Source organism: Erinaceus europaeus, chromosome 4 (genome assembly GCF_950295315.1).
Source record: "Erinaceus europaeus chromosome 4, mEriEur2.1, whole genome shotgun sequence".
Taxonomy (NCBI): Eukaryota; Metazoa; Chordata; class Mammalia; order Eulipotyphla; family Erinaceidae; genus Erinaceus; species Erinaceus europaeus.
The window spans coordinates 55,378,336-55,403,464 of NC_080165.1; the positions used below are offsets into that span (position 1 = coordinate 55,378,336).

Here is a 25,129-nt window from a genome sequence, read left to right on the forward strand (position 1 = left end):
AAATTTAACACTGATACAGTATTCCTATAGGGGAGAGAGAATCAGACCATCACTCTGGCAAATGCAATGCCAGATTTTTAACTCAGGATCTTCTCCTTGAGAATCTTAACACCTTTTCTCCTGAGCCACCTCTCAGGTCACTGATATGGTATTCTATAGACATTACTCAAAAATTTCCAATTATCTTTATAAAAAGGGGGGAAAATTAGTGTAAGATCTAACCTGGAACCTCTTTAGTCTCTTGTCTAGGGTTATTGCTAGGGCTCCACACCTACATAATTATTCTATTCTTGGAATAATCCAGGAGGAGGGGGAATTGTTTTTTCTTTTTTTCTTTTAAGAAAGAAGGTGAAAAGAGGCACCACAGCACTGTTGTTTCACTGCTATTGAAGTTGTCTCTATGCAGGTGTTCCCATGTGGTGATTGGGGGCTTGAACCCAGGTTCTCAAGCATGATAATGTGTGCACTCCACTAGATGAGCTATCTCTAAGCCTCTTTAGACTCTTAGTCTGGACCACCTCCTCAGTCTTTATTCATGATATCAATATATTTTTTAAAGATTTACTGATTAGGGAGAGAGAGAGCACTAGAGCATCCCTCTGGTACATGTAATGCCAGGTATTGAACTCCAGGCCCTATGCTCGAAAATCCAGTGCTTTATACACTGTACCACCTCCTGGACCACATGACATTGTTATTTTTGAAATGCATGGGAAGGCCCGGGCCGAGGTGCACCTGGTTGAGTACACACATTACAGTGCATAAGAACCCAGGTTCAAGCCCCTTGTCCCCATTTGCAGGAGGGAAAGTTTCACAAGTGATGAAGCAAGGCTGCAGGTGCCTCTCTGTCTCTTTCCTTTTCTATATTTTCCTCCCCTCTCTGTCTCTGTCAAATGAGAGGAAGGAGAGAAGGAAGGAAGAAAGGAAGGAAGGAGGGAAGGAAGTTACGTATAGGACGGCTGTTTTGCAGATTGTTCCTCAATGTGGGTTTATTGACTATTTCCTCATGGCTAGATTCACATGTATGTTTGATGGGATTCTATAGGCATAATACTGTATCCTTAGTGCACCGTCTCACCAGGTGCATGATGCCCAGTTAAATATTTTACATATACTCCCACAGGTGAGCTGTTTCTCTCCAATAGTTCATATAAGTCCACTGAAGGCCACTTGGGTTCCTTCAGGTTCCTGATTTACCTCTGTACTCACTCCCTTGTTTTTGTAGCTTCTTTGGTTTCTATGATGCAAATGAGACAGTCTTGGAGATGGAGGAACAACCGGTGAGTCCCCTGGAATGATTGCACTGGCTCACCTCCCACCTTGCTCTGTAGCCCTCCCTGCCACTGACCCGGGAGCTGAAGGCTTTGCCTGGCGGGGAGGGGCCCCAGCACACTGGCAGGAACTCACATTTGTCTACCCCTTTGTCTTTATTCCATACCTCTTCATCTACCTTGAAGGTTTATCTTCGGGATTCTTTTGGGCTGAAGACTCTCTTGGCCCGAGGAGCCATAGTGAGATGTCCGATGGCTGGGATTACCCACACGACCTGGCACTCCAACCGCACCCTTTATGAGACCTGCGTTGAACCATGGCTCTCCTGAGGACATCCAATGGAATCCCACAGGATCACCCCAGCCCAGAGACCAAGTGGTGGCCTTGGATAGCAGATATCAGGCTTTGGTGTGCCTGTGACCACCTCATGGCTCCCACACTGCCCCCAAGACCAGGGCTCCCATGACCCCCTGCTCCTTACTCCTCGGTGAATGACAAATCCTGGTCTCTCCCACCTTATGTCCTCTCAACTGGGGGTTGCTCCATGCTTTCCCATCCTCTCAAGGCTGAGGTCAGCAAGAGAGAAACCAGGTTTTTAACATGTGGCTGTTGCTGCTGCTGCTTCTCCCATCTCTGGCTGTATAGGAAGAGAACCCAGCCTCTGCCTACCACAGGGGTCTCCTTCCAGGCCACTCAGGACATTTTTAGCTTCTTTTCTCACCACGTTCCCTTTTTCTCTGAACTCCCTTGTCAGCCCTCCTAATGCCCAGGAAGGACTACACATGAGAATGGGGCTCTGAGGCTCCCCTATGGGGAAGCTCTGTTCTTGAAATGTCAGTGTTGGGGAATATCTGTGGCCTGTGAGGCCCATCTCAGGTTTGGGGATCCCCCAGTCCCTATGTTAAGTATTGGGGTACCCTCTGGGAGCCTAATTTACTTGAGGCCCCAGTCCCCCTTTTAGCTACCCTTGAATGGGTGTATTTATGGGAATAAAGTTCCATTTCCTCAGTGTGACTTGGCTTATTTCCAGGTGAGGGGGACCTGGCTCTCCAAGGAGGGTGAGGTCAGAGACCCTGAAGCCTGGGTGCCCGGATGCCTGCTATGGGGTGGGGACCTCCTTGGTGTTTCCGCTCTCTCAATGCCCATTCTGTGCGGGTTCCTGATTCTCTGAGGGTTCTTTCCTGCTGAGGACAATCCTCTTCCTGTCCCAGCCTGAGACTGAGGGACTGAGCCTGGGGCTCTAGTGGTTTATGCCCCAGCGCCATGGGTGGAACGTGTGGTCCATCCCCAGGTCAGACGAGGAGGCTAAGGGTCAGGGTGGGCATTTGCTATGCCCCTTTTCAAACTTTGTAGGCCAGGGTTGGGTGAGGGGCTAGACAATGAGCCTCCTCTTTCTTGAAAGAAGGAATTTTGGTGGAGACAATAGCGCCCTGTCTGCTCTGGTTTGAGGCGCCGTGGCTGACTCAATTCTGCTCCCCCAGGCCTTAACAAATGTCATTTAAAAAATGGGGGCAATTTTTGCTGTAGTGCCCTGGGTTTGCCCCCCTACCCCCACCCCTTTGTGACTAGTTGCCCTTTTTTTCCTTAGCTGATCTCGTTTCTTCTGACCTGACCTGGCTTTATTCTCTCTCTCTCTTCTTTCAGCTCCCCCACCTCCCCAATCTTTTAGGTTGAAAGTGGGGGGTGGGCAAGGGCTAAGGGTGCTGGTATAGTCAGAAGTCTCTGTAGTTTTGAGGGTGGTCCATAAATAGTGGGTGTGGGGACTGTAAAGATACTTCTTGGGAGCCCTTGTTGAGTGGAAAATAGGCTAGTGGGACTTGGACCCACTGAGCTGACCAAACTGGAGCTATGGGGGAGGCTTGTGGGAGGGGGCAGGAATGGGAGGATTCTGTCTGGCCCAGCTCCTCCTCCCCCTTGGCAGTGCTCAGTCTGCCTATCAGTCTGAGCTGCTGCTGCTGAAGCTGGTCTGCCTGAAGTCTCCGGAGAGAGGGCAAGGCAGGTGGGAGAGATGTCAGTGGGAAAGGATGGGGGGGTTGTTTAGAAGAATTGGGAGGTGCTGAGTGAAGGCTGTGGGTGTTGAGAGGGTAGCAGGGATGTTTAAGGGGTGGAGTCTCCAAGTGTGCAGGTTTATGTGCAGGTGTAAGCAATGTCATGTGAATAAGGTTTTGAAGGTGTGAAGTCTTAATGATGAGGACATGTCAGAGGGGAAGGGTCACAGGGCTGGCTATGTGATGGAAGGAGTATATCATGTGAGCTTGTGTGAAACTGCACAGCATGGGCCACAGCATGCTAATGAAGGCCATAACTAAGCACAGGGACCTAAACTATCCTGGTAGCTAGTGCAAACGTGTGCAAGTGAATGCTCTGCCCCTTAGAGGGCACCAGCAGATTGCTGCTGCCGTGTCGGGAGCTGGTAAGTTAACAGTAGTGGGAAAGGGCCTCCATGAAACCTCTTCTTGCCCACAGCTGGTGGAGTCTGAAGCCAGAGGAAATCATGGGGCCCGGGGCTGAGCTATGCACTCTCCTAGGCGGACTCTCATTCCTCCTGCTACTGACATCAGGCGAGGGGGCCAAGGGTCGATCCCTCAAAGAGAGGTGACAACTGGGGTGGATAGGGCTGAGTTCTTTGCCAAATGTTCTTTTGGGAGAGGGGCTCTACTGGTGACCAAACTGGATGTTTAGAATGTGAGGTCACCATTTCCAGGGTGAGTGGGTCTCATTGTAGCTAGCCTCAAGGGAAAGGGGATTCCTGACTCCCCAGGGCCACGCCCACTCAGTGTCTCTTGTTCTTCTCTGGCCCGGGTGTAGTCAGAGGGTCTGCTCCAAGCAGACTGTGGTGGTTCCACTCCGTTACAACGAGTCCTACAGCCAACCTGTGTACAAGCCCTATCTGACCCTGTGTCCTGGGAGGCGTGTCTGCAGCACATACAGGTAAGGGATGGGAAGCCTGGAGGGTGGGATCTCAAGAACTCCAAGGGCCATATACTGATGTCCAGAACCACCTGCTGTGTTCCAGGACAACATACAGGGTGGCTTGGCGGGAGATAAGGAGAGAAGTACAGCAGACCCACGTCGTGTGTTGCCAGGGCTGGAAGAAGCGACATCCTGGGGCACTCACCTGTGATGAAGGTAAGGGTCTCCCCAGGTCTTGGGAGAGGTAGACAGGCCAGTCAGGGACCCACAGCCTTTTGAAACCCCCTTTCCATGTCCACAGCTGTCTGTGCCAAGCCCTGCCAGAATGGAGGTGTCTGCATTCAGCCAGAACAGTGCGAGTGTGCCCCTGGCTGGGGTGGGAAACACTGTCATGTTGGTGAGTTGGTGGACCCAGTAGGAGCAGTGGCATCAGACCGCCCTACCCAGTGGGAGGCTGGTCCTTAGCTTCCTCTTTTGGTAACTAGACGTGGATGAATGCAGGACTAGTGTCACCCTCTGCTCGCACCGCTGCCTCAACACTGCAGGCAGCTTCACCTGTGGTTGTCCCCAAGGCCTGGAACTAGGCCCAGATGGGCACACCTGTGCAGAGACCTCCTCGGAGTCCCCAAGCAGTGCCAGTATTCTCAGCGTCACTGGTGAACATTCAAGATTTGGGCTATGGGAGGGGCTGGTGGCAGAAGCCTAGGCAGTGGTTATGATCTTCTTTGTCCCTGTCCCAGTTAGAGAAGTGGAACAGGATGAGCGTGCCCTGAGGCGGGAGATTGGTGAGTTACAAGAACGCCTGGAGCGCCTGGAACAGGTGAGTGGAGGTGCCTGGGACTGAACCCTCAGGACTGGCTGTGTTCCACCAACACACAGAAACTTCTATCCTTCTGTAGTGGGCTGGTAAGGCTGGGGCCTGGGTCCGAGCTGTGCTGCCTGCACCACCTGAAGAGATACAGCCAGAGCAAGTGGCAGAGCTGTGGGGCCAGGGTGACAGGATCGAGTCTCTCAGCGACCAGGTCATGCTGCTGGAGGAGAGGCTGGGTGCCTGTGAGTCACGCTCCTTGCAGCTGCTACCCCAGGCACTCCCTCAGTCCAGCCTTCTCTTTTCCTGAAACCCTTCTCCAACACTATCCTCCCCGTATCTTCCTCAGATGGGCCCAACTCACCACCCTTTTTCTTATACTGTCCCCAATCTAGTGGTTTCTCTCTCCAATGTCCACAAACCAGCTGAGGCTGGAGACATCCCCAGAATCCCACAGCCATGAGCCTGTCTCCTTGTCTTAACCAGGTTCCTGTGAGGACAACAGCCTGGGCCCAGGCCTCAGTTGGAAACGGAGATAAAGGAACTACTGCTGGACCCATGCCCCCTAATTTATACAGAATCTGGACCCACTAATCTGCTGGGATTGGCTGACTGGAGAGGTGCAGATAAGGTTACCAGCCACTGAAGAGCAATGGATGGAAGAAGGGGAAAGGCGGGCTGTCTTGGTCAGTCCCGCCCCTGAGTTTTCAGGCTGGGGCAGTTTACCTGGGCAAGAACTACTTCTTCAACTTAACAAATATAGCCAGAAAGTGCCCAGATTTCTCTCTCAATCTTTATTCTGTTTCTTGCTGTTGTTCAGATCATTAATAAAAACCAACCACACAAAATCAGGTCCCACTCTCCTTTTGCTCCCGGCCTACCTCCCTGGTTGTGGGCACAGGTGTGGGGTGGGAGGCAGGGAGTGGTTAATGCCACAGGGAGGAAATGAAAACTGGCTCAGAGAGGGGAAGCCCCAAAGGAAAGAGAAATAAATTAAAAGCCCTCCTATCCCCTCCAGCCAGGGTTCAGTTTCTCTCCCCAGTTCCCCAGGAGTGAAGCAAGGGCAGCACCTGATGTCTGCCTCTTTCCCTGGTATCTGTTTAGAATGGTACAGTGGGGCTGCAGGGGGCTGGGTGGGGCCAGAACCACTGAAGAACTGTACTGTGGGGACAGGCATAAGCAGAAATGTGGAGACCACACTGGCATCCAGGAGTGTGCTCAACTCTGGGCACAGGAATGGATGAGACCTCTGAGTGAGAAGAGTCCAGCCTCCACTGACAGGAGGCTCCACAGGAGGGAGGTGAAGGTGCTGTGGAGTGTTCCTGGGAGGACTGTTCCAGGCATCAGCTTCCAGCTACAGGGTGAAGAGTCCTCCTCACTAACGGATGAGTCCACTGAGTCCATGGACTTGGAGTCGGGAGTGGGGAACTGTTCCATAGAGTGGATAAGTCCACTGGCCACTGTGGGGTGGAGTGGGTGAGACGACCACAAAGGAAGAGGGTCTTCTGGGGACAGGATGGAGTGTTCCCACCCTTGTGTAGGTTGAGCCACTGGAGATAAGGGGAGGCAACTGTCCCACAGACAAAATGGCACAGGAGATGGGTGGGGATCAAAGTGGAGATTGCACCGAGGCAAGAGAATCTGTGGGGGAGCTTGGAAGGGGCAGAGAGCGGTGCTGTATCCACATTCACTTCAGAAGTTGAAAATTCCAAAGAAGAGAACAAGTGGAGAGACAGAAAAGAGGAAGAGGGCTTGGCCCTGCTTCAGGGCCCACTGGGCTAGGAGGTATGGGGAGGAAAATGGGGGTGGATGGAGAAGCTCAGAGCCGGGCTTCGCCCACCCCTCCAGGCTTCTTCAGATAGTCACCACCACCCCGGCCATCAGTGGAGATTTCCCGGAAAACGGTGAGCATGGAGTGCCGGACTCTGTCAGCCAGAGCTGGGACATCATCTGGTGTCAGCCCTTCTGTGGGTACTGGTGGCAGCACCCGCACCTGACATCGCCCTGGGAGGGGTGAGCACCGTCACAGCCTGCCTGCCTGCCAGCAGGGCTTGGTTTCTGAGGTTTTCTGCTACTCCGCTCCCCAACCACTCAGTTCTCTTTCCCTTACCCTGAATAGCTGCCCCTTGGTTTGCTAGCTGCTACCTCTGTGCTTTGGAAGGCACAAATCCTAGTCCAGACACCTTGTTGGTACCCTTCCAGTCCTCACTGTCTTGGCAGAATTTCCTGTTTGGCTCACATGGGCCATTTTAATTACCATACTGCTAGATAGTAAAGTGTCATACATCTAGCAGGGCATAGTGGCTAATGTAGGGCCATGCCATGTTATCCTCTGGGTCCTCGGGACATTGACTGATCCTCCTGCCTCTCAGGGATGTCTCTCTAGCCACTCCCATGGCCTTTCTGGTAACCCTTACCCCCAGACCTGTCCACAGAGTCCTCACCAGAAGTGAAACGGCGTTCCTTCTTGCAGTAGAAGTCTTGATAGGAGGACATGACTATGGGGACGATGGGAACCTGAGGAAAAGGAAAAATAATTACTGCCAAGAAAGGGTGGCAGGGGTCTGGGTGCTCCAGAGCAGAAGGGGAGGTAGTAATCACCTGGGCCTGCACTGCAAGGTGGAAGGCACCCCGCTTGAAGGGCAGCATGGAGCCATTGTGGTTTCTTGTGCCCTCAGGGAAAACCCAGACGCGCACCTGGCAAGGAGAGAGAGTCAAGAAGATGTACATGTGTGGTGAGGACATATATCATTTCACTCCCAACTAGTCGACTCCATAAGCCCCCTCAAACCCATTTCCCTGAGCAACTCACATCCTGGGTGAGCAGGGTCTGGGCCACTTCAGACATGACATTGATGGCATCCCCCGTGCGCTTCCGGTCGATGAAGATGACTCCTGCCAGCCAGCAGGCCAGCCCAGCAGAGCCAGCCCACAGTAGTTCACGCTTGGCAATGGGCACACAGCGGCTGGGCAGTACCTCCATCATCCCTTGGGCAGATGTGGGAGTGGCGTGAGGATTAGGGTGAAGGAGCTCACCTCACCCAGGTCATCACCCATACTTATTAGGGACTGAAAATAAAGAAAGGGAAGCCAGGGGGTGTAAGGGGGTAGGGTGTGCACGGGAAGAGAGGAGGGTGCTCATGAGGACAGCTCTACCCCAGAGAAAGAAGCCAGGAGGCAATATCTCAGATTGAATGGGAGTTGAAGACTTCTGGGAGTTTTTTGGGAAGGTTCCTGGAGGAAGGTCATGGCTGGGGGAGATGTACCCTGGGAAGGGGTCTCACCAAGAAGGTCAAGGGAGCTCTGGTGATTGGAGACGACGACATAGGGTTGTGAGGGAGGGAAATGGTGAGCTCCTCGCACTTCCACTCGGATCCCATACAAGTATTTGATGTGGAGCAACATCAGGCGCAAGATCCTGTGGGGGCATGATGAGGGGTACCAGCAGGACCCAGTGAATTCACCTGCATTCCTCAGCTCCCCCTTCCTACCGTTTCTCTGGGCATCCTTGCAGTTCTGTCCTTGTCCCTGGGCTCTTCCCACCTCTCCTGTATGTATCATGTCCTCCCCACCCACTGCTCACTTCTGACCCTTAGGTTCCCTCATCACCCATACCCACTGCCCCTCACTTCATGTTCTCGACGTTGCGTCCTCGCACAGCGCACACAGGGATGGCGAGCACAGCCAGGAAGAGGATCCAGCCATTGTAGAAGGCCATTTTGAAGAAGTACTTGGCACTGGGGCTGCAGAACCACAAGGCAGGCAGCAGGAAGAGCAGCAGAAGGAAGAGCAGCAGCAACACCGTCCATGCCCCTGGCCACAGCTCCATTCTGGCCACCTGCAGAGTGTGGAACAAAGAACAGTAGGTCTAGTTCCTGAAGGGGAACAGGGCAGGCAAGACACAGAAGGCAGGGTTGAATGGTTATGAGAACAAGGGTCAGAGACAATGGGTAGTAGGATCACCGAACCTGGCCAGGACGTCTCTCTAGGATGGTATGGGGGATGGGAGTGTAGGACTGCTTGTCATCCCTCTTCCTAAAGATGCCACACATACTCAAGACAAATACAAGACTCGGATACCCATTCATTCGGTCTCACTTCTGGGGACAGGCTCACAATCCACTACTTATACACAATAATAAAAAGATAGCATACTCCTAGCTGGGTCAGAGTCTTAAAATGATCTGTACCTGGATACCCAACACAGTAGTCCATGACACATGTGGCTACTGAGTATGTGAAATGTGTTAGAAGTGCACTATGTGGTCTGGGAGGTGGCACAGTGATAAGGCTTTGGACTCTCAAGCGTGAGGTCCCGAGTTCGATCCCCAGCAGCACATGTGCCAGAGTGATGTTTGGTTCTTTCTCTCTCCTATCTTTCTCATTAATAAATAAATAAAATCTTAAAAAAAAAAAAGACATGCACCACACACATCAGATTTTAAAAATGATGAATGAAAATCAGAATGTAAAGTATCCCATTAATAATCTTTCATACTAAGCAGGGGAGATAGCATAACGGCTATGTAAGACTTTTCATGCCTAAGGTTCTGAGATCCCAGGTTTAATTCTCAGCATTATCATCAACCAGAGCTGAGTAGTGTTCTGCTTTTTTCTCTCTCTATCTCTCATAAAAAAATAAATTTAAAAAATATATACATTTCATGGGGACAGGTGGTGGTGCACAGGTTACAAATGCAAGATACCAGGCTTGAGCCCCCGGTCCTCACCCGGAGGGGAAAGTGGTGAAGCAGTACTGCAGGTGTTTGCCTCTCTTCTCTCTCGGCTTCTGGCTGTCTCTATCCAGTAAATAAATAATGATAATAAAAAAAATCTTTCATGTTGACTACATATTAAAATTGTATTTTAGGGAGATGGGCAGTAGCACAGCGGGTTAAGTGCACATGACGCAAAGCACAAGGACTGGTGTAAAGATCCCCCCAGCTCCCCACCTGCAGAGGAGTCGCTTCACAAGTAGTGAAGCAGGTCTGCAGGTGTCTATCTTTCTCTCCTCCTCTCTGTCTTCCCCATCTCTCTCCATTTCTCTCTATCCTATCCAACAATGAAATCAATAACAACCATAACTACAAAAATAAAAAAAGAGCAACAAAAGAGAGTAATTTTTTTAATTTTCAACTTTTTTTTAAATTTTTTTTTAATATTGATTTTATTTATTCCCTTTTGTTGCCCTTGTTATTGTTGTAGTTATTGTTGTTGTCGTTGTTGGATAGGACAGAGAGAAATGGAGAGAGGAGGGGAAGACAGAGAGGAGGAGAGAAAGATAGACACCTGCAGACCTGCTTCACCGCCTGTGAAGTGACTCCCCTGCAGGTGGGGGTCAACTTTTTTTTAATATTTATTTTATTTATTCCCTTTTGTTGCCTTTGTTGTTTTATTGTTGTAGTTATTATTATTGTTGTCGTTGTTGGATAGGACAGAGAGAAATGGAGAGAGGAGGGGAAGACAGAGAGGAGGAGAGAAAGATAGACACCTGCAGACCTGCTTCACCGCCTGTGAAGCGACTCCCCTGCAGGTGGGGAGCCGGGGTTCGAACTGGGATCCTTATGCTGGTCCTTGTGCTTTGCGCCATCTGCGCTTAACCCTCTGCGCTACAGCCCGACTCCCAAAAGAGAGTAATTTTTAAAAAATAAAAATAAAATAAAATTGTATTTTAGACAACCTAGTTCAATAGAGTATATCATTAAAATTAATTTCTTCTTGTCACTTTGTATTTGCCAGAAAATTTAAAATGACAAATATAGCTTGTGTTGTATTTCTGTTAGTCAGAATTGGTTTATGTACCATGTTAAATCTTCTTAATGGTGCTGAAGAGACAGCATAATGGTTATGCAAAAGACTTTCATGCCTGAGGCTCCAGGGTACCAGGTTCAATCCCCAACACCAACATAAGTCAGAGCTAAGTACTGCTCTCATCAACAAACCCTTAAATATGATACATACTTTGCTTTGCATTTTAAAGGAAAAAGGCCCAGAGAGACTTCAAAGTTTATCTGAGATCATATAGCTCCTGAGAAGTAGTTCCTGGCTTACGCCTAAACAGTTTGTGATCCTAATGACTTGGTTACAATGATGTATCCATATCACGCAGCAGCTATGACAATGACAAAATACCCATTCTCAAGAGCTAAACTGGCAAGAATAAAGGCTGTCACTAATACAATCATTCAGAGACCCTTTGAACACACACACACACACACACACACACACACACACACGACTTTTAAAAAAATTTACATATATTTTCCCTTGTTGCCCTTTTTTTAAGTTGTTGTAGTAGTTATTATTGTTATTGATGTCATTGTTGTTGGATAGGTCAGAGAGAAATGGAGAGGAGAGGGGAAGACAGAGAGGGGGAGAGAAAGATAGACACCTGCAGACCTGCTTTACCACCTGTGAAGCGACTCCCCTACAGGTGGGGAGCCGGGGGCTCGAACTGGGATCCTTCTGCAGGTGCTTTGTGCCACGTGCACTTAATCCACTGCGCTACTGCCCGACTCCCATACACACACACTTTTATATAAACTTACAATTATATTTAAAGATAAAGAAATATAAACACATACCTACAAAAAAAGCCCTGCTCAAGGCAACTTCCCTCATCTCAGATAAACCCATAGACATACCAGGAGTATCTATATCCATCAACCCTGGTTCCACAGACAGGCAAATTTAGCACCCTCTTCCTTTTCTTCTAGTACTGAGGCAATCTAGTCAGGTAGGTATAAGCCTCACCCAAAGGAGGGGGCAACACAAAGGGACACAGTGAAAGCCACAGCATACCACCTGTCCCGGAAAGAGCTTAGAAGGAACAAGAATTAGAATCTGCCTTCTAGGCTTTTCCTCTTCTATCCAGCTCCACTCACAAAAAGGGTATTCAGGCAAATACCTGTCAGACAAAGTAAGGCCAAAGGCACTCCCTTCCAATTACAGGAAGGGTTGTGCTCAAAGGCCAGCCTGTTCCAAACAGTTTCATCTCACAAATGCTCCAAATTCAGTCTCATTTCCATGGATTATCTGCAACAGGTTCCTAACTCATCATACTAGTACCTTCTTGTTTATCTTTTTTTTTTAAAGTTTTTTTAAAAAATATTTATTTATCCATTTTCCCTTTTTGTTGCCCTTGTTTTATTGTTGTAGTTATTCTTGTTGTTATTGATGTCATCGTTGCTGGATAGGACAGAGAGAAATGGAGAGAGGAGGGGAAGACTGAGAGGGGGAGAGAAAGACAGACACCTGCAGACCTGCTTCACCACTTGTGAAGCAACTCCCCTGCAGGTGGGGAGCCAGGGGCTTGAACCAGGATCCTTATGCCGGTCCTTGTGCTTTGCTTCACCTGGGCTTAACCTCTGCGCTACCGCCTGACTCCCACCTTCTTGTTTTTCATATGACAACCACAGAGCATTTTCTGTAACACAAATCTGAGTATTCCTGTTTTACCTAAAGGCCTTTAACAAATCTCATTTCTTAGATCTCTGGCCACATCCCCAAAAGCAGACTCTTGGTTTTTTTTTTTTTTTTCTCTCAAGTCAAACTGATTTACTTTAGTGCTTCTGACACAATCTTTCATGTGCTATACAATGCTGTTTTGACTGAAATGCCCTTCTACCTCTCTTCCACTTGCCTCACATGGCTCAGTTTCACATTTTCTAGTTATTCTTGAATTTCTCCAGGTCTGAGATTTTATTACACCTCTATCTTGATCACTGATTTTCCAAGTCTAGTAATGTAAATACTTGGGGCCTTACCTCAGATCTCCTGAGTCAGAAATTCTGGGCGCTGAGCCCATCAATCCATATTTTAACAAGTCTTCCAGGTTTGAGAATCACTGATCTTGATACCATGCCTTGTGTAAATTGCTCACTGGCATTTTTGTTTCCTCCCCTAGCCTGTAAGTAGCTTGAGGGCAGGGACCTTGTTTTAACCCCAACAGCCAAGACAAAAGGAGGCAGAGACCCAGGGAGATAGTACAGCCGTTTACACAACAGACTCTCACACTGGAGGCTCAAGGTCCCAGAGCTAGTCTCGCACTAGTTAAAAAGAAAAAAAAAAAAAAGTGGTCCGGGAGGTGGCACAGTGGATAAAGCATCAGACTCTCAAGCATGAGGTCCTGAGTTCAATCCCTGGCAGCATATGTACCAGAGTGATGTCTGGCTCTTTCTCTCTCCTCCTATGTTTCTCATTAATAAATAAAATCTTTAAAAAAAAAAGAGGCAGAGAAGATAGTTATTAAACATTTGCTAAACAGATTATAGGGTTATACCCACACAACTGCAAATGACAGAGATGGGGGTTCTCATTGTGAATCAATTATATGAGGCCATGGGTAGATAGCATAATGACTCTCATGCCTGAGGCTCCAAAGTCTCAAGTTCAATCCCCACCACCACCATAAACCAAAGCTGAGCAGTGTTCTGGTTAAAGAAGAAGAAGAAAAAAAAAAACTATAAGAGAAAGCAATGAATATGTCAAGTCTAACATTAACCTATTCTGAACATGGGAGTTGGGCGGTAGTGAAGCGGGTTAAGTGCAGGTGGCCCAAAGTGCAAGGACCGGTGTAAGGATCCCGGTTCTAGCCCCCGGCTCTCCACCTGCAGGGGAGTTGCTTCACAGGTGGCGAAGCAGGTGTGCAGATGTCTATCTTTCTCTCCCCGTTTTCCCCTCCTTCTTTTCTCTCTATTCTATCCAACAACAACATCAATAACAACAATAACTACAACAATAAAACAAGGGCAACAAAAAGGAATAAATAAATATTAAAAAAAAGAATATTAAAAAAATCTATTCTGAACATACAGATAGAATATGAGGTCACAGTGAAGGCAAGACAATGATCAAAACATTGCCACAATGGAAGCCCAGGTGGTTTTGCACCCTAGTAGAGCATACATGCTACCATGCACAAAGACCTGGGTTCAAGCCCCTGCTCCCTACCTGCCAGGGAAGGGGAGTTTCACAAGCAAGTCTCTCTCTCCCCCTCCCCTCCACCATTTGTCTATATATTAAAAAAAAAAAAAAGAAAGAAAGAAAAAGGCCACTAAGAGTGATGAATTCATTGTGCAGGCACCTATTCCCAGCGATAACCCTGGTGGCAATAAAAATAATTAAAAATACAAAAGGGGGAGGAGGGTAGATAGCAATAGTTATGCAAAGAGACTCTTGTGACTGAGGTTCCAAAGTCTCAGGTTCAATTCCCCACACCACCATAAGCCAGAGCTGAACAATGCTCTGGTTTAAAAAAAAAAAAAAAAAAAAAAGCAAGAGAATCATACAGAACAGGGAGCAATATGCCACAGGTGATGGTGGGTGTTGCTGTCATAAAATACACAATTAACAGTACGGTCAGGTACAAATAATGTGCGCAGCAGAGCTGACCCTGGAGTATGTAGTGAGCTCTCTGGACACAGAAAGCACATAGCCATTAGAGGGATGGGTAAAGTATAGGAAGAGACATGAACCAGATTGGTCGGCACAGTGAAGCGTACAGAATGGCTCTTTGGGGACTTGGAGGTCCAGTTACCTTCTCTCATATGTGATATTAAGTGACCCTTTTCACTTCAGAGATGTCCAAGGGCTTATAAGCACAATGAGGTGCCAAATGGGTAAATGAGCACTCAGGTCAGACCATTCTGCCAATGATGAAATAAACGTGTAAAAGGAAGCAAACATCTTAACACGTGAAGGGGCACGCGTGTGTGTGTGTGTGTGTGTGTGTGTGTGTGTGTATGCAGTGTGAATGGTGACTAGAAAGACACAAGCAGCAAAAAGGCCAATCTGATGATTTATAAAAAGAACGTGCACTAGTCGACTAAGCCATAGGGTCCCACACAGGAAGAGTACAACATTTGGCAGAACCGTGAACACACCACCAGCCAACAAATTAAGGTATGACCTCTACATGCTAAAATTAACATGCAAAACTGAAATGTACAAGACCCCCACCCCCAGTATACACACCATATGAAAATTTTCACACTGGGACATCAGGCCATACCCGCACATGAGATAGATTTGAGAATGGGCAATTTCTAATGGTAAATAATACATTTCCACACAGCCCATGGCTAGTTAACGTAGGACAGCCTAGCTGCACCTAAGTCATTAAACGTCAAAATCACACAGCCTCAGTGGAGAAAACACAGCCCAACCCCTTAAGGCATTTGTGTGTCAGCAAGGGTCTGTCTAGCAGAGTGTGGAAGGCCACTGAGAAACAAGAGGTCCTGTGCCTAGATGGAAACAGAGGTGTCCAGGGGCATTCCTGGGAAGCAAATTCTGCTGCGGGAAGGAGAGCAATGAGCTGTCTTCTCCTGGCCACAACCACCCAGAGTCATATGGGACCAGAGAGGGGGCAGGAATAAAGAATTTGGGAAACGTGTCAGGAATTCCCTCTCCAGGACTCTCTGTCCACACCCCCAGCCCAAATTCACAGGCTCTCCATCTCTTCCAGCCTTCCTCCCCCTTGGACCCCCCTCTGGTCCCCAGCCACCCTCTCCACAGCCGGCCCTTCTTTCCTCAGCAACCCTCTTCCCTGCCCGCCCTCCCAGCCCCAATCTCTCCCCCGACCCCCATCCCCTCCTCCACACCCCTGGCAGCACCCTCCACCCTCCTCCTCCCATCCCTTTCCTGCCCCCACCTCAGTGGGGTGGGGGGCCTGGGGGGCTGGCCCCCTCCCCAGCCAGGCTGCGGCAGCGGTGGTGGCGGGTGGCTGTCTCTGTCTTGGTGTCGGTGCCAAGGGGGGGCGACAGGATTTGGGGGTGTCCTAGCCCCGGCCGATGGAGGGGAGGTGAGAGTGGGAGGCTGGACCCATAACAGTAGGAATGGTGGGGGGTTGTCCCCCCAGCTCCCTCCCTGCCTCCCTTCCTTCCCGCTGTCTCTGAGGGCTTGGGCTGCTGCTGCTGCCGCTATGCCCCCCACCCCTCCCCAACGCCTGCTGGTTTCCGGGGCCGGCCAGGAAGTGGGAGGCGGTGATAGGCGGCTTGTTTTGCCAATCGCCACCCAGGGACCCAGGCATCTCCTTCCTGCAAGTCCCTACCTAGAGCCGAGCCGGGTGAGCTCAGCTGGGCTCTGCTTCTGCCTGAGCCCTCTGGCTCCAGCTGCATCCTTTCAATCTCCGAATCCCTCTTAGCAGGCGCAGCTTGTGTTTCTTGGTGCTGTATTCCCTCCCTGGCCAACCTTCTCCTCCACCGGATCTCTGACAGCGACTTTTACTTGGTGTTTCTCATTCCCCTTAACTCCCAGATCTGCTGCTTAGTTGCCACCAGCTCCAGAAAGCTCTTCTCCAAGACTTCTTTCCCCCCATCCAGTTCCAAACATTTCTCAAGCACCTACAAATAGGATAAGCTCTGAGTTCTTAATCCCTTTTCTATCTCCTCCTCCAGTTGTGTCCCGTGTCTTTACCACCACCTCCTCCAGCAGTCCAGATCTGTCCTCCGCCCCCTTCTCTGATCTTTAAGGTCTTTGCCCCCGTCACTTCAATCCTCTTTAGCCTGAGTACTTTACCTTCCCCAGTTCCTTCTTGCCCATCTCCTTACTCACGCAAACTGAGACAGCCCTTCTCCCCAGCATAATTCTAGGCGCATCTTTTCTTTTAATGGGCTTTAGGGTTACTTCCCGGGGGGGGGGGGGCAAAGTGAGGAAGGATGCTGACTCCTCCCGAATGAACATGCCTCTGATCTTGTGGCCCGCTAACTCCCTAGCCAGCCCCTGTCCTCTCTTCCACACTTCCCATTATACCTTTATCAGGATCATTCCATCACTCCTCCCTCCTTGGTCTCTCTCTCTTTCTCCCTCTCAACTACTTTCCACTAAATCGCTTCAGTCCCTTTGAGCCCTCCCTTCTCCTCCCCTCCTCTAGGGACCTCCCAACCTTTCACCTCACCCCACACCATCACGTGGACCCTTTTATCTGGGTGTTGCCAAACTGCCCAGCCGGTCTGCCCCCACCACCACCGCCTTTGCCCTGCATGAAATCACATGCCCTGAGGTGACCGATGTAAAGGACTCCCGCAGCGAGTGAGGGGCTGTTACCTAGTTCAGCTCCTTGGGCCACAGTGAGGGTCCCTGAGTGTTAGACGGGTCCCAGCCCCAGGGGTCCAGCCCGGGAGGAAGACCCCAGCTCTGCGGGGCATCGTACTAGAGGAAGGGGCGGGCCTAAACCATCGCGCCAAGGGTCGCCTCCAGAGGGGGGCGGGCCTCGTCCCCCTTCCACACACTCACAAAGGGGCGGAGCCAGACGTGCTCCTCTGACGGAGGGGAAGGGGCAGAGGTCAGCTCGGTCCTGGCCTCCTGGAGGAGGAGGCGGGTCTGCCCTGCGAGTCACCTAAAGCGGGGTGGGCGGGGTCGTCCGGCTCGGGGAGGCGGCCTAGCACCCGCGCCGCGGCTCGGCCCTCGCACCGTCCGGACGCTGGGCCGGCCCCGTGGCTGCTCCCTTCTTCACCGAGAGGGAAGGGCCCGCCCGGGCTCGGCTCTCCGCGCCACGGAAGGTGGCCGAAGCCATTTTGAACCCTGCGACCCTAAGGATCTGCCCACTTTTTTTCTTTTTCCTTTTCCCTTTTCTCCCAACTCTTCGCTCGTCCTTCACGATCGCGGCCAATCAAAGGCGAGCGAGGCGGCTCAACCAGTTGAGAGACTTCGTAACGCGAGGCCCCGGATGGGGCCGAACCGAGGCCTTTGAACTCCTAGCCGCGCCGATTGTGAAGCGGTCACCTAGGCGACGGAGTGGCTGGCCTGGGCGCCGGGTGGGGCCCGCCGCCTCCTGCGCACGCGCGCCTCGCCGAGCCCCCCATTATCCCTGGCGTTCTAGCCTATCGCTGGTTCTCGAGCCTGAATCCCTGGAGTCCAATAGGACTCCGAATCTTCCCTGAGAGAGGAAGCGGGGAGGAAGAAAGGACTTGGGAGTTGGGCGAGGCCTATGCCGTCCCGAGCCAATTGCTTCTGGCCTCTGGTTGTGACTGGCAGCCACTCCGACCAATAAAGCCCTCCCGGACGGCGCGGCAGGACGTATGTTGTGGTCACCAATCCCACGTCGCTGCACACTGACTGTGGCTGTCTCGCCCAATGGTCCCCGAGCAAGGGCCGGGCCGCGCCAACCCTCCCACCCCCGCCGTCTGGGCCAATCCTTTCTTTCGAACCCCGTGTGATCGACAGACTCTTCGACCAATAGGAATCAGAAATCTCCGAAGCCTGCCCAACGAGCGCGGGCCGGGGGCGGTCTCTCTGTTGTTGAGGCGTGTGTCTGTGTGTTTGAGGGGATTGAGGGGTACGCGGGGCGAAACCGAACCGGCCATGGCAGCTGCGGAGGAGGAGGACGGGGGCCCCGAAGGGCCAAACCGTGAGCGGGGCGGGGCGGGCGCCACCTTCGAATGTAATATATGTCTGGAGACCGCTCGGGAAGCCGTGGTCAGTGTGTGTGGCCACCTCTACTGGTGAGAATCCGGGAGAAGGGCGACAGGTAGCGGGGCTGTCCCCCACACTGGGAAGGCTGGGCAAGGGGCACACAGCTAGATAGATTATGCGGGGAGGGCGCATTCCTACAGGTGAAGGCCGAGGAGGGGACACGAGTCTTTTGGGGTATGTGGGACGGAGGTCTCGCCCATACTGACGAGACCTTTGGAAAGGAGACTCATGGAAACTAGGAGCTGGGACGTAGGGGGTGTTACGTCAGGCGGCGAGGGGGCGGGTGTCACCGCACTTGTGTACAGGTGAGATCCGAGGGGGCCTTACGTGTGCTGGTGGGACGGGCTAGACTCACAGACGAGGGAAGCCACTCGTCAGCTGAGCGGGAGAGACCGAGGGAACGTGGATGCACTGAGATATTGGTGTGATAGACTTGGGGGCCAACGGTACTGTAGCCGGGCAGCCGTGACAGGTTAAAAGGGTTGTGAAAATAGGGAGTTGACTGCACCTGGAGAAGAGGAAAAGGAGTAATGGGGGAAGGTGCTAGAGAAGGGGGGCTTGGCTTGGGGGTGCTGGTAATAAGTATAGGACCTGGAGTGAAGAAGGAGATACTGAAATGAGTGATTAAAGAGAACTGGAAATTAAAGAGAAGGAACAGGCTGAGGATCTGTATGTGTTGGGGTGGGTGGGTAGGAGAAGTGTGGTTGAATCTGTTGAGCATAGATGTAGCTTTAGGTGTTGGAAGGTCAGAGAAGCAGGAAGGCCAGGTTGGCGGGCCTCAGGAGAGGTTGCAGAAACACACACCCACCCACCCCAGAAGGTAATTCTAGGAAAGAGGAGTGAGATGGAACTCTGAGGTGGGGTCTGTGTGTCTCTTTTCTGAAGCTTTTTTTTTCTTTCCCTCACCCTGTATAGTTGGCCCTGTCTTCATCAGGTACGTACTCTGGAGATGAAGAGGGAAATGGGGAGGTCTGAGGAGCTGGAGGATTCTGCAGTGTACTGGAAACCATTTCATTTTTTTCCCCTCAGTGGCTGGAGACACGGCCAGAGCGACAAGAGTGTCCAGTGTGTAAAGCTGGGATCAGCAGAGAAAAGGTTGTTCCCCTTTATGGCCGAGGGAGTCAGAAGCCACAGGACCCTAGGTGAAAAGAGAAGCGGTGGTGCTGAGGGCAGGTGGAAGCCTTCTGCCCTGGGAAGGAGGTATGGAGGAGCACTTTTCCTATTGATCATCCCATATTCTTCTTCCTCAGATTAAAAACACCACCCCGCCCCCAGGGCCAGCGACCAGCTCCCGAGAGCAGAGGGGTGAGTCTTGTCTGATAGTGTTCTTTCTTTGCCAAAGATCTGCCCAGTTCCCCTCTGACTTCCTCCACCTCCCTAGGGGTTCCAGCCATTTGGTGATACCGGGGGCTTTCACTTCTCATTTGGTGTTGGTGCTTTTCCCTTTGGCTTTTTCACCACTGTCTTCAATACTCATGAGCCATTTCGTCGGGGTCCAGGTAAGAGCCTTCCTGCAGCATCTACCAGGGAACCCTCTGGATCCCCTTGGGCCCCTTCCAAGCCTAGCAATGGATGCTTCCACAGCTTTCTCTCTTTCTTTCCACAGGTGTGGATCTGGGACAGGGTCACCCGGCCTCCAGCTGGCAGGACTCCCTCTTCCTATTTCTTGCCATCTTCTTCTTTTTCTGGCTGCTCAGTATTTGAGCTATAGTCACTTCCTGCCCACCTCTAGCCAGAGGAGAATCAGTATTGAGGGTCCCCGCTGACCCTTCCTCACCCCTGGGCACCCCCCCCCCACCTTACCCCTCCATTTCAGTTGACTAAGGTTACTCTGGGAGGGTGTGGAGAAGGTGAGATTTGTACATAGGATGGGAGAACCTTCTGCTCTCAACTGCTGACTCTGTAGCACCATAACTCCCAGCCATGGGAGAGGAGGACCAACTGAAAGAGACTATCTGGTTCTCCTCTCCCTCACCCCTTGCTTCCCTCCAGATTTGTTGTAAGGTGGGCAAAGCTCCCTCTGACTCTCCCACATGCCCCCTGTTGATTTAATTTAATTTTCTCTTCCCAGTATCGTGTATGGTTCTGACTTTTAAGTGCTTCCTTCCCCTTACTACCTCCTTTATTACCAATTTAATAAACAAGGTGAAATGTATTCATGGGAACTCTGCCAACGTGTGTCCTCTCCACCTTCCTTCCAGGACCAGAGCACCTTCTCCCCAACTTGAGTAGATTATATGGTGTGCTATGGGGGAACTGTGGAGGTCTGAGCCCCTGTGAAACTCTTTGAGGGTACAGGGGCTAAGAGCATAACTCTCTCACATACCCAAACAAATGAAGTACGATATGTCAGGTGTTTGTTTACTCATCACTGTTTGTAGAAGACTCTGGTTGTGAAAGAAGGGTTGGAGAGGTGGGGTAGAGATTACATAGGGGAGGGCTGGCTGGGGGTCAGAACAGAGTGCGGGAATGGAAGAGGAAGCCTCAGGATGGGTCTGGCTGCGGGACTCTCAGGGCCCTCCTGCACTGCTCTCAGTTGTCTCGGGCTCCTGCGACTGATTCAGCTCTGCACGTTCCTCCTCTTCCTGGTTTTCTGGGGACTTCCTGGGGAAGAGGATTAAGGAGAATTCAAATGGTTCTGTGCACTTGGACATCCTCCGCCCCACCTCCCCCCCAGCACCCCTCCTAGTTGCCTTAAAGCTTCAAGTATGAGGTGCCTGGCTTTTACCACTCACCTCTCCTCTCCTTGACGTCGCTTCCTTTGCCACATGATGATCCCAATGAGCAGGGCAGCTGTGGTTAGGCCTCCCAGGATCCCCAGGACCAGGGGTAGAGTTCCCAGCCCTGACCCTTCCACGGAGTCTGTACAGAGATGGGGAGAACTGAGGGGACAACCCATACCACTCTCACCATTCCTTTCATGTTGACCATTCTCTTCAGTCACATTGGGAGCTGTATGCTTATCTTTATCCAACTCCTTACCTGCAGTTGGTCTACCCTCACCTGTTTCTGAAAGACAAAAGTTGGGGCAGGTCAGATGTAAAGGCTTTGGTTTGAGAGAAGTTTCTTTTTCCTTTTTCTTTTCTTTTTTTACCAGAGCACTGCTCAGCTCTGGCTTATGGTGGTGCTGGGGTTTGAACCTGGGACTTTGGAGCCTCAGGCATGGAAGTCTGTTTGCATAACCATTATGCTATCTACCCCTGTCGTTGAGAGAAGTTTCTTTAGTGGAGGCCCAGTGGAGTCCTGCCCTTTCTTCAGTTCCGAGGGGAGAGGGGCTGGGCTGGGCTGGGCTGCTCACTCCCTAGGGCTTGAGTGGGGATGAATAGGCTGGGTGTGGATGCACTATGGGAGGGTGTGGAGAGGCTCTTGGGGACAGTGCCAGAGTGGGGTAAAGAACTGGAGTCTGCACTGTCGCTAAGGCCACTCTCAGAGTCCCTGGGATTTAGAGAAAGGTCTCACCGATGAAGCTGATGGTGACAGGATGACTTTCCTGAGGCCCATGGGTGGGATGGGTGACCACACAGCTGTAGATGCCCTGATCCTCAGGGCCGACCTCAGACAGTAACAGCACTGGGCTGGGAGGAAGGGACAGGAGCATGCCCTAGTGGGGAGAGGGGGACATGAGTCTATTACAACCCTATTTGTTCATGTATTGGGTAGAGACTAATTGAGAGGGGAGGGAGAGATAGAGAGGAAGAGAGACAAAGACACCTACAGATCTGCTTCACTGCTCAAGAAGCTTACCTCCCTGCAGGTGGGGAGTGAGGGCTTGAACCTGGTTTCTTGCATATTGTAACACCCCCAGACCTCACATCCCACACTTGTGTTTTTGCTTCATATCCTTACATACCTTCCACCCCAGAATCTCACCTGGTTCTCCTTTCATGAGCCCCAGCCCACCTAGCTGCCAAATATGTATTTCTGTCTCCCCTCTTCCTCCTCCAAGTTACTCACATCCTTGATCCAGTGGATTTCAGGAGTAGGCTGGACAGAACTTTCACATGTCAGGGTCACAGTACCACCAGGAACTACTGCACCACCTTCTGGGTCCACTGCCAACTGGATTTTCTCCACAGGCTCTGGGAGTGGATGTGGGCATACAGGCGAGTGTTGACACGTGTATGGCTTAACCCTTTCCTCCCAGGGGCCCTACTTTGAGAATGTGCCCACAGGAGCATAGGGCCCTTGCTACCTCTGTACTCACCCCCAATACTAAGCCAGATAGGGGCTGAGTGCTGGGCTCTGCGCCTTGGAAGGCCAGGATTAAAGCTACAGGAGAAGTTGACATGCAGACCCCCCTGGTCTGGCATCACCAACAGCTCTGACTGGAGTCTGAAAAGTCCTGTTTCAGGGTATCTACTGGCCTCTTCCTTTACCGACACCCCTGTAGTGGAGGAGAGAACAAGGTAAGGCACCCCATGGTTAGTGTGGGAGAGGGATTAAGGGATCACAAAAAAGATAGCTAGGAGCTATGGTACCTTTGCCATCAGGTATCAAGGGTTTCCCGTCCAAGTGCCAGCTAAGAGTCCCTTCAGGGTAGCCTCCCTCAGATACACATGTCCCCACCTGGGGAAAGAGTGACCTCATCTTTGAAAATCCAAACACATCCATGGGGCTACACTCGGCCCATTCTCAGGATTATGTTTACTTCTTTCCTCTTCCATTACCTTATTAGGGACACCAACTGTGAGTTTCGAGGCAGAATCAACAATCTTTGGCTTCTTGGGAGTCTCTGAAGGAAAAGAAAAAAAAATCCAATCAGGCTAGAAGCTTCTCAAGTGTGAGAATGGAACAGCCAAAGCCAGAGGCTTTCAGACACAAGGGCTGGGGCTGAAGGTTTTTCCTGAGAGAGGGGGGACCTTGGAGAAGGCCCTGGAAACCTTACGGTAGACTTGGACTTGGTAGTTGGTCTTGATATCCTTTCCACTGCGGCTTGTTGCCTGGCACCGGAAAGTCCCCTCATCCTGGATATCAATAGTTGGCAGGAGGAGGGAGCCATTGGGGAGGACATGAGCCACACTCTCCCAGGACCCTCCCTGGGGAGACAGCACCTTCCAAGCTTCAGTTCGACCTGTGTTCTGGGGACAAGAAAGAGGAACCTAGACAGCTCAGGCCCTTCTGGAAGCACCGGCAGGCAGTGAGGTCAAGACAGGAACCCTTACTAGTCTCTCAAAGTGGGGAGGCTCTCACCAGAGCCTAGCTTACCAGTTTCCATTCCAGCTGCTGGGGGGGTTTCCTAGGGGCCCCCTTACACTTCAGCACTAGTGGCTTCCCGATCGGAGCTGTGATGTTTTGGCCACTTACTGCCCCTGGGAGATAGCACCAAGCCAGTGGGGCAGGGAAATAGGGTCTAATAAACCAGGTTCAGGTGGGGTGGGGTGGGAGAGCTTGAAAAGTAGTGCCCAGGTTCTTGGGAATATTTAGGGAATGAAGTGGAGTGCAGTCTTCAGGGAAGACTGGTGTAGGAGAAATAGCTCACCCCACAGACTGAGGACCAGCACCCAGGTTTCCATGGCTGCCCCTGCTGTCATCCTGCTTCCTTCCCAGGCTCCTGGCTCTGTCTGCCCCTCAGTACTGTGGCCGCCGCCCTAGGTAGGGCTTGTACCCTCACCCCTGCCCCCATCTCCCTGTCACAGGGAATGCCAGGAATTCATGCCTCTCTGACAAGTGTCCTTCAGGTACTAGGAGAAGCAATTACCACTCCACCCCGGGCACTGTGGGTCTCTCATACTGCCACATCCATGGGGGTGGGGAGCATACCTCCCAAGGTCTCTCATGCCTTTAGGACCCCCAACTTATTGTATTAAAGGGCTGCCTGGTGGACCACTGTCCCTCCCTCCCCATCCAGTTGCTAAGCAACACGCCTAGCAGTTACTGAGGGAGAGACTAAGGTGAATCAGCCTGGATGGTGAGGACAAGGTTGGGGGACTCATTTGGGTCTTTAAGAAAAATATTTTTTTCTGGGGTTTCTCATGTTGAAAAAAATTCTCAACTAAACCCAGGGAAAAAAGAAATTTCTTTATTTAAAACTGCTTTTTTTTTTTTCCTGTGAAACTACAAGTTTACAAGTGAGGAGAGAACTGCCCCAGCCCAAGCCTCCCACCTCCCACCCCATCACATTCCCAAACCTGCCCCCATCCTTCCCTGATCTTTGATGGGAGGGTTTCCCCACTATGACAGTCTTGTATAATCCTGAGGATGTTTGAGGGGTTCAGGTGGTAGGGTTCAGGGCCAAGGATGGGACAGTGGTGACTTTACATTCCCCTATACCTGGCTTTTTGCAACCTCCTTCCTCTCCCCACCCTCTTGATTTTGGATTGAGGGGGAAAAATGATAACCTCATTTCTGTGGAAACTGAGGGAGTACATATGCAAGCACCCCAGCCTGTATATTTGGCAATAACCCCTTCCCCTGTCATCACCTTCCAATCTGTAACTAGTAGTTTAAAAAAGATTTAAACGTGTCACTCAATGGGAAGATGACTTTTCTGAGGTGTTATTTCCTCAAAATAACTGGCTCTAGCCCTGCCTAAGGGTTGTGGGAAGAAGGGGAGAGGGAGCCCAGCAGAACAAGGCCCTGTCCACCTCCCACACAAATGCAAGAAAGCTGCCTACACAAGCAAGCAACTAAGTGATTCCAGGGTGGGTGGGCTTTGATGCCCTCCTAAATGTACTTTCCAGTGGACATGACTGGAACCAGGTGGGTCTCTTACTAGTTTTGTTT

General features: G+C 51.1%; 5 protein-coding genes across 24 annotated transcripts in view; 3 read left to right on the forward strand and 2 right to left on the reverse strand.

The window, feature by feature from the left end:
* PPT2 (palmitoyl-protein thioesterase 2) overlaps positions 1-2,280 on the forward strand; it is a 26,434-nt gene extending 24,154 nt beyond the window's left edge. For all 7 annotated transcript variants that reach the window (XM_060189540.1, XM_060189538.1, XM_060189536.1 and 4 more), the window contains 2 exons: positions 1,226-1,280; positions 1,458-2,280. In XM_060189540.1, coding sequence (XP_060045523.1) covers positions 1,226-1,280; positions 1,458-1,601 — 199 coding nt within the window. In that variant the 3' untranslated portion in view covers positions 1,602-2,280. The remainder of the gene's footprint in view (positions 1-1,225; positions 1,281-1,457) is intronic.
* The window catches only part of AGPAT1 (1-acylglycerol-3-phosphate O-acyltransferase 1), a 22,459-nt gene extending 4,988 nt beyond the window's left edge, over positions 1-17,471 (reverse strand). The window contains exons 1-8 of one of the 11 annotated variants that reach the window (XM_060189547.1): positions 16,745-16,761; positions 16,044-16,335; positions 8,623-8,831; positions 8,278-8,411; positions 7,806-7,981; positions 7,595-7,690; positions 7,438-7,510; positions 5,773-6,453 (exon numbers count right to left, since the gene is read on the reverse strand). In XM_060189547.1, coding sequence (XP_060045530.1) covers positions 6,212-6,453; positions 7,438-7,510; positions 7,595-7,690; positions 7,806-7,981; positions 8,278-8,411; positions 8,623-8,822 — 921 coding nt within the window. In that variant the 5' untranslated portion in view covers positions 8,823-8,831; positions 16,044-16,335; positions 16,745-16,761 and the 3' untranslated portion in view covers positions 5,773-6,211. The other 10 variants (XM_060189549.1, XM_060189551.1, XM_060189548.1 and 7 more) reach the window with 10 other exon arrangements.
* On the forward strand, positions 2,508-5,773 carry EGFL8 (EGF like domain multiple 8). Of its 3 annotated transcripts, none has more exons than XM_060189554.1 (9): positions 2,508-2,563; positions 3,739-3,867; positions 4,081-4,203; positions 4,289-4,401; positions 4,487-4,582; positions 4,671-4,841; positions 4,926-5,005; positions 5,085-5,238; positions 5,480-5,773. In XM_060189554.1, the coding sequence occupies exons 1-9, from the start codon at positions 2,523-2,525 to the stop codon at positions 5,530-5,532; spliced, it is 960 nt and encodes a 319-aa protein (XP_060045537.1). In that variant the 5' UTR covers positions 2,508-2,522; the 3' UTR covers positions 5,533-5,773. The 3 variants fall into 3 exon arrangements, with proteins under 3 accessions (XP_060045537.1, XP_007527513.3, XP_060045538.1); XM_007527451.3 differs by lacking the exon at positions 2,508-2,563 and adding an exon at positions 3,135-3,271; XM_060189555.1 differs by lacking the exons at positions 2,508-2,563; positions 5,085-5,238 and adding an exon at positions 3,135-3,271.
* Positions 17,472-17,872: 401 nt separating the features above from the next.
* On the forward strand, positions 17,873-20,561 carry RNF5 (ring finger protein 5). The gene is made up of 6 exons (XM_007527405.3): positions 17,873-18,435; positions 19,322-19,340; positions 19,436-19,548; positions 19,657-19,711; positions 19,788-19,905; positions 20,013-20,561. The coding sequence occupies exons 1-6, from the start codon at positions 18,068-18,070 to the stop codon at positions 20,108-20,110; spliced, it is 771 nt and encodes a 256-aa protein (XP_007527467.2). The 5' UTR covers positions 17,873-18,067; the 3' UTR covers positions 20,111-20,561.
* A 192-nt stretch (positions 20,562-20,753) lies between these two features.
* Positions 20,754-24,978, reverse strand: AGER (advanced glycosylation end-product specific receptor). Of its 2 annotated transcripts, none has more exons than XM_016190139.2 (11): positions 23,886-24,978; positions 23,612-23,715; positions 23,292-23,484; positions 23,074-23,138; positions 22,885-22,972; positions 22,611-22,790; positions 22,361-22,485; positions 21,866-22,007; positions 21,389-21,415; positions 21,142-21,268; positions 20,754-21,010 (listed from the first exon to the last, which is right to left on the reverse strand). In XM_016190139.2, the coding sequence occupies exons 1-11, from the start codon at positions 23,935-23,937 to the stop codon at positions 20,917-20,919; spliced, it is 1,197 nt and encodes a 398-aa protein (XP_016045625.1). In that variant the 5' UTR covers positions 23,938-24,978; the 3' UTR covers positions 20,754-20,916. The 2 variants fall into 2 exon arrangements, with proteins under 2 accessions (XP_016045625.1, XP_007527462.1); XM_007527400.2 differs by having other exon boundaries at positions 23,026-23,138.
* Positions 24,979-25,129: the final 151 nt, after the last annotated feature.

What these genes read in the sequence shown, in the direction of transcription:
- EGFL8 (XM_007527451.3), top strand. Translation starts at nt 3,150, where the DNA reads ATGGGAGGATTCTGTCTGGCCCAGCTCCTCCTCCCCCTTGGCAGTGCT. An exon ending in GGTCGATCCCTCAAAGAGAG is followed by an intron (nt 3,868 to 4,080) that starts GTGACAACTGGG and finishes GCCCGGGTGTAG; the next exon opens with TCAGAGGGTCTGCTCCAAGC. An exon ending in GGAGGAGAGGCTGGGTGCCT is followed by an intron (nt 5,239 to 5,479) that starts GTGAGTCACGCT and finishes TGTCTTAACCAG; the next exon opens with GTTCCTGTGAGGACAACAGC.
- RNF5 (XM_007527405.3), top strand. Translation starts at nt 18,068, where the DNA reads ATGGTCCCCGAGCAAGGGCCGGGCCGCGCCAACCCTCCCACCCCCGCC. An exon ending in CAGAAGCCACAGGACCCTAG is followed by an intron (nt 19,549 to 19,656) that starts GTGAAAAGAGAA and finishes CTTCTTCCTCAG; the next exon opens with ATTAAAAACACCACCCCGCC. An exon ending in CAGCTCCCGAGAGCAGAGGG is followed by an intron (nt 19,712 to 19,787) that starts GTGAGTCTTGTC and finishes CCACCTCCCTAG; the next exon opens with GGGTTCCAGCCATTTGGTGA.
- AGER (XM_007527400.2), bottom strand. Translation starts at nt 23,937, where the DNA reads ATGACAGCAGGGGCAGCCATGGAAACCTGGGTGCTGGTCCTCAGTCTG. An exon ending in CTACCAAGTCCAAGTCTACC is followed by an intron (nt 23,139 to 23,291) that starts GTAAGGTTTCCA and finishes CTTTTCCTTCAG; the next exon opens with AGACTCCCAAGAAGCCAAAG. An exon ending in CTTGATACCTGATGGCAAAG is followed by an intron (nt 22,791 to 22,884) that starts GTACCATAGCTC and finishes CCTCCACTACAG; the next exon opens with GGGTGTCGGTAAAGGAAGAG.